Below are 10,000 nucleotides of genomic sequence, written 5' to 3' on the forward strand. Positions count from 1 at the left end.
GTGTGTGTGTGTGTGTGTGTGTGTGTGTGTGTGTGTGTGTGTGTGTGTGTGTGTGTGTGTGTGTGTGTGTGTGTGTGTGTGTGTGTGTGTGTGCGCGCGCGCGTGTACGCACGTACGTACACACGTACTTCCACCCGACAGATAATTTGAGGGTGACATCAAAAGAGGATCCTCTGGTTTCTTGAGTAGCCTTAATTTCCTTTTCTTCATATGTTCATATGTCTTGTTCTCTATCATGTGCATTTTTTTCCAAGTAACGTTTCTTAAAGTCTTGAAAGTTATCAACTGCAACAAAAAATCCATGCCAGTTATACACTGTCTTAAAGATGGCAGGTAAACATTTCTTAACAGTGGAAAGAAATTTTCGGGAGAAATCACTTTTTCAACTTCTGTTGTGTGTGTTTACATATATTAACTTTTTGTTTACTTTAGGTCAGGGTATGGTGAAGTTGTGTTGAAAAAAATGTTTATCATCAAAGAGATTTACCCTTTCATTACCATACCACGTTCTAGTACTGTTTAACCTCTGTTTTACCCTAATCATTAACTCACTCTTAACCCTTTTCGCTATTATACTTTAGTGCTATACGACCTTGATGTCTAGCACACTTATTTGCCTTAAGTATTATCCATTAACCATCAAAGTCGCTTAGTAATTTAAAGTACTAATATGTCTTCTGTAAACATAAAATGGGCTTATTATTATTGCAACTAGAACATGGATGGGCAGCCATTTATCAATCTTTTGCCGGATTAGGTAGCTGTAAAATATCGATATTATATAGCAAATTTTTATTTTTTATCATATGTTTAAATTTATAGTCTGTCTAGACTTAAAAGTAAAAAGAGCATTCATCTAGATATCTAACTGAAAAAACAAAATGCATTAGACGTTAAGTATCACACATCTTCATGAGGTCACAACAGTTAACTTCATTTTCATTTTTCACAATATTGAAATTCCAATTAAAGTAGTATTTTAACTTTTAGAACAAAAACAATAATTTGTACTTTGACATTTGTACACGTGTTCATGAATTTAAAATACTCAGTAATAAATCAAAAAGAGCTAAATGCTGACTAATGTTAATGAAGGGACGAGATGCTAAAAGAACATCTGTTCTGTGAAATTTGCATGAAGAGATAACATTTTGTTTTGAATAGATATATGAACAGTTTCTATTTATGTAATAAGTTATATCTCCAGCAAAAAAAGTTTGCTTTTTAAAAAATATTTACAGAATAATAAAATTTCAATTCCTAAGTTAAGTTACAAAGATACAATGGATGGCACTGGGAACATAGCATTATGTTAGTAATTTATACATCTAATACGTAAAGCAATGCGCGTAGATCAGTTTTAACCTAACGCAAATCGACCTTAAAACACGAAGGATTTTATTAAGACACTCTAATTACATCTTTCAGTTTGTTCATAAACTTCCTTCTCCTTTGGTTCTATGAATTTAGACAAAAACCAGCAGAAAAGAACAAATACATTTTTTCTTCTCTCTCTCTCTCTCTCTCTCTCTCTCTCTCTCTCTCTCTCTCTCTCTCTCTCTCTCTCTCTCTCTCTCTCTCTCTCTCCTTTTAAACGGGTATCTACTGAGCGTACAAGTGATTCTCACACAGATAGTCATGTATGGGAAGTGATGCGAGGCCAGCAAGCACTGCGGGTAGAAACAGTGACACTGGAAAGACGCCGAGACAAAACTCTTGTTCTTTTTCAGTTGTCTGAAACAATATAATGAAAATAAGATAAAAAAGAATTTATAATGATAGTAATGCGTGTTGATTCATGCAGGTAGTAATGATTAAAATTAAAGAGTCTATGGTGTCTTGATTATAATGCCATACAAAAGGAGAATACAAATATACAATACAAAAGTCCCTGAACATAATTTTTTTACCAAGCAGAACCATCACATAATAACCGTATATTCTAATCAAATCAAAAGATTGAATCAACAAACACTTAAAAACTAAGTATGGCATCAATAGTCTCGTTATGGATTCTAAAAGAAAAATAAATAAAAAAATAAAATAACTACCTTGTTTTGTATCCTAAACACAGTTGTCCTGAAGGCAGCGCCCTCTAGGAGTCCTTGAAGGAATAATAGTGAAAAGACGATGTACTCGGAGGGAAGGTAATGGTAATAGGCTTCTGTGCCCACCGTGACGAGTATCGCCAGCTGGTCGAGTGAGAAGAGAGAGAGAGAAAAAAAAACATTGTTACTGATACAGAGAAAAAAGAAGAGGGATTCTGAACGCCTCATGGAGAGTTGTAATAATACTTCTGGTTTGTTGTTTGGTCAGTATTAGTGTTATCATTTTCCTCATTCTTATTATCACAATCGATCTTGACATTTTCATATTACTGGCATTACGTCTGGTGTATCAGTTATAATCACTGTTATGAAAATAAACTCATCAGTCCTAATACAAATATAAACAACGGAAATACCTCTGAATATGTCAGTAAGCTAAACACAGAAAAAGCATAAACAAGATAGAAATAATTAAAGACAACACTCACAGCTAGTCCATTATATATCCATGCATTGGGTATGAGGAAGAATTTGTGGGCACTTCTGGAGATGAGAGTGCCAAGACAGCGCGTTGTGTTGCTCCAGCTGTACTGCTGCGCGTGTGTCAGCATGGACCCGGGGAAGAATACCATTTCTAGCTGTGGAAATCGTGAGAAATTTTGTTCATATGTTATATATGTGTGTTTTATTTTGGTTTGGGTGTTTTATTTTTTGTGTGTTGGTTTGTTTGTTTTATTTTTTTGTTTGTTTGTTTGTGTGTGTGCTTGTGTTTGTGTGTTTTATTTATTTTTGTGTGTTTGCGTGTTTGTTTTTGTATTTGTGTTTTTTGTGTGCTGTTTGTTTGTTGGGTGTGCTTGCGTTTTTGTGTGTGAGTGACGATTTGGTATCTTTGAACAATAATAATGACTACGTGAACAACATATCTTTTTGAATACAGATTATTGAAGTGATTTTTAAAAAATGGTCAATTAATAATGACAAAGGAAATGACACGAAAGTTTTGGAGATATATTAACAAAATAATAACGAAAATGCAAGGTAGTGAAAACATGGGAATAGTGAAACGGACTTACCAATCCCTGGTTCGTTAAATACATCATCATGTAGAAAACGGACAAGGGAAATATGTACTTTTGCGCTCTCTGTAACGAACAAAAAGAACTCAATTAAAAATCTTTAAATGGCGTGGAGGCAAATTGTCAAAATATCTCATAATAATAATACTCTTACCGTTCCTCTGTCCCTCTCTCTTCCCTTCTCTTTCTCTCCTCCCCAATCTTCTCCTCTCCTCTCTCCTCTTACCTTCTATCCCCTCATCTCCTCTCCTCTACTCTCCTCTTCTAATTTCCTGTCCCTCTCTCTCTCTATCTTCTCTCCTCCCTTTTCACCTCTCTCTCTCTCTCTCTCTCTCTCTCTCTCTCTCTCTCTCTCTCTCTCTCTCTCTCTCTCTCTCTCTCTCTCTCTCTCTCTCTCTCTCTCTCCCTCTCTCTCTCTCTCTCTCTCCTCTCTCTCTCTCTCTCTCTCTCTCTCTCTCTCTCTCTCTCTCTCTCTCTCTCCTCTTCTCTCCTTCTCACTCTCTCTCCTCTCCTCTCCCTCACTTTCCTTCTCTCTCTATCTCCTCTCTCCTCTCTCTCTCTCCCTCTCCTCTCTCTCTCTCTCTCTCTCTCTCTCTCTCTCTCTCTCTCTCTCTCTCTCTCTCTCTCTCTCTCTCTCTCTCTCTCTCTTCTTCTTCTTCTCTTCTTCTCTCTTTTCTTCTTCTTCTTCTTCCTCCTCCTTTTACTCACCATGAACAGATCGAGTTTTTCTTGAATCTTAGCGGCCATTCTTTTCTTCTTCGGCCACTCTCTCTCCACTTCAAGCACCATTTCCACGTCCGATCTTGCGCGGCGGTCGTCGTAGTTACTCAGAACACAACAAAAACTGCACAGAATTTGAAAACGTCCTTATTAGTGAGAAAACCTGTTGAACATTATATATATATATATATATATATATATATATATATATATATATATATATATATATATATGTATATATATATATATATATATATGTTGTGTGTGTATATATATGTGTGTGTGTGTGTGTGTGTGTGTATGTGTGTGTGTGTGTGTGTGTGTGTGTGTGTGTGTGTGTGTGTGTTGTACATATTGTGTTTGTGTGTATATACACACAATATTTATATATTATATTTGTATATATATTTATATACATATATATGTATACATATACATAATACATATATATATATATATATATATATATATATGATATATATATATAAACACACATTTACATATGCATACACACATGTATACATATATTTTTTATATATATAAAATACATTTATAACATATATGCATACATGTACACACACACACACACACACACACATCAATCAATCAAAAAAAAATCAACCGCCTTTTTCCCACCCTACATTAAAAAAAAAAAAAAAGCAAAAACCAAAAAAAACCCAAACCTTAGGGCGATGACGGCGGGTACCATCAGAAAGGAGAGCAGAGCGCGCCGTGGCTCGACTCCCGCCGTAGTGAGGGTCGAGTAGAGCAGAGGACCTATAAAGGTGGCTATCCCCGTGCCCGAAGACCAGAGGGAGAGTACGTGTCTGGTCGTGGGAAATGGGACAGTTCGATTGGCGAGGATGTTGTTGTTGTTGTTGTTATAGTTGTTGTTATCATTATCATTGTCATTATCATTGTCACTGTCATTATCATTATCATTATCATTATTATTATCATTATTATTATTATTATTATTATTATTATTATTATTATTATTATTATTATTATTATTATTGATTATTATTATTGTTGTTGTTGTTATTGTTGTATTTCTGCTCCGTTCATATACATTCGTCTGTCACTCAAATAATTTTGTAATTATATGGATTAAGTTATATCTATACAATTAATACTAATAAGACAAACATCATTTTGCGTCTGCTACGAATTTACTCCTTTAAACATAACGATCAGACATGTTTCCAAGTACCTAGCTAACCTAACAGGCATAATTCTAAAATTATATATATATATATATATATATATATATATATATATATAAAAAAAAGACACACGCGGTGTGTGTGTTTGTGTATGTGTCTATATATATATATATATATATATATATATATATATATATATATATATATATATATATATATATACATGTGTGTGTGTGTGTGTGTGTGTGTGTGTATGTGTGTTTGTGTGTGTGTGTGTGTGTGTGTGTGTGTGTGTGTATGTGTGTGTGTGTGTGTGTGTGTGTGTGTGTGTGTGCGTGTGTGTGTGTGTGTGTGTGTGTGTGTGTGTGTGTGTGTGTGTGTGTGTGTGTGTGTGTGTGTGTGTGTGTGTGATTATAAAATACTGGTACATGAGTGACATCGGATACTAATAGGGTTATTTTAGTTTCATAAACAAAAGACAGTATGCTATACCATGGATTATTTTCACTATCTCTATTGGCAACATTACATATAATAATACCCTATCGTGTTCTTCATTTCTTTCTTACATATATTCCTTGGCAGCTATGTTACCTTTGGTATTCATACATAAAAAAACATTTCTCATATCCCCTGCTAATAACCACAGCAGCGACAGCAATATACAGAGTGGCATGCAAAGCCACGTGATAACAAGAGTAACTCGGATTTCACACCAGGTTCTGATGCAGTGACGAGGGTGGCTTTGAGGCCACCTCCGCTGTGATTTGTTTATTTATTTGTCTATTAAGTTATTTGTCTGTCTGTCTATCTATCGGTCTATTTATTTATTTATTTATAAATAAATGAATATAAATTGTATAGGCACAAAAAATAACTTACTTGTGATACCGAGACGCGTGTCCGAGGAATGTCGTATCGGAGAAACCCCTCGAAGCCGAAGCCAATGCCACACCCAGGAACACGAACTTAGGAGGTGCTAGGCCTAGTGTAAGGTAAGATGCAACGCAAAGGCTGCAAATGAACGCCACTCGTAGGTTCACAGCGATTAGTAGTACCACAGGTGCTGCGAGGGTGAGGGCTGTGGCAGGCAGGGTGTCGGCGATGAGGATTGCCTGTGAGGTCGTTCGAACGAAAGGCTTAAGAGATGGTAATGCTGTTCATGATAATGCTTTATACTAAAGGAGTTGGCAGATGTTGTCTCTAATGCTTAGAAATATTAATGCTGTGCATGATAATGTTTTAGTTGAGGAGGTTGGCGGTTATTGTTTTTATTGTGCATTGTCAAATTATAGAGATCAATGAACCTGAATTATTTTATTGTGTATTGTCAAAATATGGGGATCAATGAGCCTGACTTATTTACACGAAATACATCCATACAATCCGAGATATCTATGTGTAAGACACACACATAAAAAGACATAGCTAAACCGCTTCTTCTGCAGATCGACAGGGACAGACATACAGACACGGATACACACCAACACAACAACATATAAACACACAACAAACATAACACAACCTCACCCCAGTAGAATGCCTCTGACACTTAAAGGTGTTGTCAACAGAGAGCTGTGAAGATATGTTTGGCCAAGACGCCCCTCCTCCCCCTCCTCCTCCTCCTCCTCCTCCTCCTTCGCCTTGAACAGCTGTAGGACTCCTGTAGGAACTCGTCTGCTGTAGGTCCGTTGCGTGCCCTTGGTCCTGCGATCTCTCCACGTACATTTGCTAAAAATATTTGGAGTAGACGAAGGGAGGGTCTTTAGATTCCTCGTCGCCGGAGGGAGAAATATATTTAAAAGGAAAAGAGGTAAATGAATAGAATAAGAAAATAAGTAATATAAGGTAATAAGTAAAAGGAGAAGGTAAATGAAATTAAGGAAATAAACAAATTTGATAGTAGGACAAATTAAGAGTGAGAGTGTAAACAACAATAATGATAATCAGAATCATAATAGTATCTGTAAAATACAGAGATTAGTTTATTTATTACATACATGCTTTGATAAGTTATTTCCATTTTCATTAAGCTGAAGGGTGTCATCCGAGAAACTAATATCCTTGTTATATATATATATATATATATATATATATATATATATATTATATATATATATATATAACATATCTTCTTCTTTTAACGGTAGGTTCATGTCTGAGCCGCCGTGGTCACAGCATGATACTTAATTGTAGTTTTCATGTTGTGATGCTCTTGGAGTGAGTACGTGGTAGGGTCCCCAGTTCCTTTCCACGGAGAGTGCCGGTGTTACTTTTTTTTTTTTTTTTTTTTTTTAGGTAATTATTCTCTCTATTTATCCGGGCTTGGGACCAGCACTTGACTTGGGCTTGGCTTGGCCACCCAGTGGCTAGGTAGGCAATCAAGGTGAAGTTCCTTGCCCAAGGAAACAACGCGGCGGTCGGTGACTCGAACCCTCGAATTCAGATTGCCGTCGTGACAGTGTTGAGTCCGACGCTCTAACCATTCGGCCACCGCGGCCTTGACGATCATGGGCTTCCATGATTTTTTCTTAGCAATTTAGAGCGGTGGTTTGCCATTGCCTTCCGCCCGGTGTTTTTATCGAGTCACCATCTCTATTTACCCGGCACTGACTTGAGCTGGCTTGGCCACCCAGTGGCTAGGCAGGCAATCGAGGTGAAGTTCCTTGCCCAAGGGAAACAACGCGCCGGGCGGTGACTCGAACCCTCGAACTCAGATTGCCGTCGTGACAGTCTTGAGTCCGACGCTCTAACCATTCGGCCACCGAATGGTTAGATGATGAATTTGTATGCAGCCAACAGACCAACAATCCCTGTATATAAACGGAGAACTCTTACACTCAAGCTTCAGCGCACACTTCAGTGGACTTTCTATGTAGCAACTGTGTCTCAAGCCATAATTGGTGCCGATTTTTTGAGGAACTTCAACCTCCTAGCTGACATTAAAAATTGGAGACTCCTTGACCCTACCACAAAATCTACTAATACTGAATTTCTACATGGAAACACCCTGCAGATCTCCACGATCGATGCCAACAAAACATTTGCATCATTGCTGAAGTCCTTTCCTTCACTTACCCGGCCACACACTGCAACCTTTCCTATAAAGCATTCCGTTAGTCATCGCATCGAAACAACTGGTCGATCCTCTCTAGTCTTGTCTTCCGCTGACGATAAGCCTTAACGGACTAATCACGGCTGAGATAGAAGGTTTATCCACGCCTCTACAATAACAACAAACGCACCAGAGATAAACAACAAGACAACAAATTTACATTTATTTACTTGCAGCAAAATTGTTCTTCACGGTTTTGTTCTTCGCTGTTCTTTATGTTCTCTGTGAGCAATAAAGGCATATGAGTGGAGATCGAATTTAGCCATCCCAGACATTGCCAACTCTGAGAATCTAGGAAGGGTTCTCACTGTAACCATTGTAATGATGGTTGAGAATAGTTAACGACAGTAATAACAATATGTAATAATGATAATAATAATGGTAATGGCCATGATGCATATAATTATTAAGAAATAGGCTAAAATAAAGAAATAAGAGGAGAGGGAGAAGACTAAGAAGCAGCAGAAGGGGATGATGAAGATAATGATCATAATCATGATAGCAATAATACCAACAGTAACAATATCGATACAGATGCACCACAATGAAAACCACACAACGACAATAACAACTGCATTCATAACCACAGTAACAAACGCATTTATAACCGCATTTACAACCACAATAACAGCCGCATTCACAACCGCATCAAATAACCGGAGCCTCATACAGCCATAACTGAATTCACAATAAAAACCGCGTTCAGTTACAATAACAACATTCACAATCACAGTAACAACCGCATTCACTACCACAACAACCGCATTCACAACCACAGCTGCATTCACAATCACTGTAACAACCGCATTCACAACCACGATAACCGCATTCAAAACCATAACCACATTCACCATTACAATAACATACACAACCACAACCGCCGCATTTACAACCACGATAACCGCATCCACAACCCATCAAATACCGGAACCTCATACAGCCATAACTGAACTCACAATGACAACAACAACCTCATTCACAACTACGTTACAACCGTATCTGCTGCACTCCGTCGCTCGTACTCACTTGGGTGTCGGGCGTGAGTAGGTCGTAGGCGGCTGTGATCATAACCCAGTAGGTGAAGTTGTTGCAAAAACCGAGTAGCCTGGAATGGTAAAAAAAAAGAAAAGAAAAAAAAGTGTGTTATTTGTGTTGTTGATGTTATTTGATTTCTGTTGTTGGTTTTGTTCATTTGTTTTTGATGTTATTGTTGTTGATGTTATTATTAGTTGTTAATGTGATTGTTCGTTGTTGTTATTATTTGTAGTAGTACTAGTATCATTATTTTATAATTATTATTATTATTAGTTGTAGTATTAGTATTAGATTAGTATTACTATTACTATTACTATTACTATCACTGTCATTACCATTACCATTATCACTATCATCATCATCATCATCACCATCATCATTTAGAAATTTATGTATACTATCTGTTAATTTCAAAGATTTACTAGAATGCGTTCAAAGTTTACTTGTTTAAATAGTGAATATTTTACCCACGTTTCCCATCGTCAATATACCATACGTTTTTTTTTTTTTTTTTTTTTTTTTTTTTTTTTTTTTTTTTTTTTTTTAGGATGTATAGACAATGAGCATTAGGCTTTTAACACACAGGAAATAATAATGAAAAATAAAATAAATAAGTGCTATGTGTGTCTCAGGTCCGAACATTAACACCAGAAAAAAAAAACAGTCAATACTATCTATTAATAATTGTTAGTTAATACTGTTACTTAATAATTGATGTTAATAATAATGATAATTTGTATAAGAAAGAATACGTTTTAGATGAAATATAACACGTTTTGATATTATATTCATAGATAAAATACAGCGCTTTAAGATATAAGATATATGAGATAATGACAG

General features: G+C 36.4%; 1 protein-coding gene across 1 annotated transcript in view; it reads right to left on the reverse strand.

Moving 5' to 3' along the window:
- Positions 1-817: 817 nt before the first annotated feature.
- LOC119582469 (battenin-like) overlaps positions 818-10,000 on the reverse strand; it is a 25,820-nt gene continuing 16,637 nt past the window's right edge. The window contains exons 4-12 of the mRNA XM_037930725.1: positions 9,152-9,230; positions 6,541-6,741; positions 5,893-6,125; positions 4,528-4,671; positions 3,833-3,968; positions 3,122-3,190; positions 2,537-2,686; positions 2,052-2,192; positions 818-1,734 (exon numbers count right to left, since the gene is read on the reverse strand). Of these exons, the coding sequence (XP_037786653.1) occupies positions 1,603-1,734; positions 2,052-2,192; positions 2,537-2,686; positions 3,122-3,190; positions 3,833-3,968; positions 4,528-4,671; positions 5,893-6,125; positions 6,541-6,741; positions 9,152-9,230 (1,285 nt within the window). The 3' untranslated portion in view covers positions 818-1,602. The remainder of the gene's footprint in view (positions 1,735-2,051; positions 2,193-2,536; positions 2,687-3,121; positions 3,191-3,832; positions 3,969-4,527; positions 4,672-5,892; positions 6,126-6,540; positions 6,742-9,151; positions 9,231-10,000) is intronic.

This window comes from Penaeus monodon, chromosome 16 (assembly GCF_015228065.2).
Source record: "Penaeus monodon isolate SGIC_2016 chromosome 16, NSTDA_Pmon_1, whole genome shotgun sequence".
NCBI classification, from domain to species: Eukaryota; Metazoa; Arthropoda; class Malacostraca; order Decapoda; family Penaeidae; genus Penaeus; species Penaeus monodon.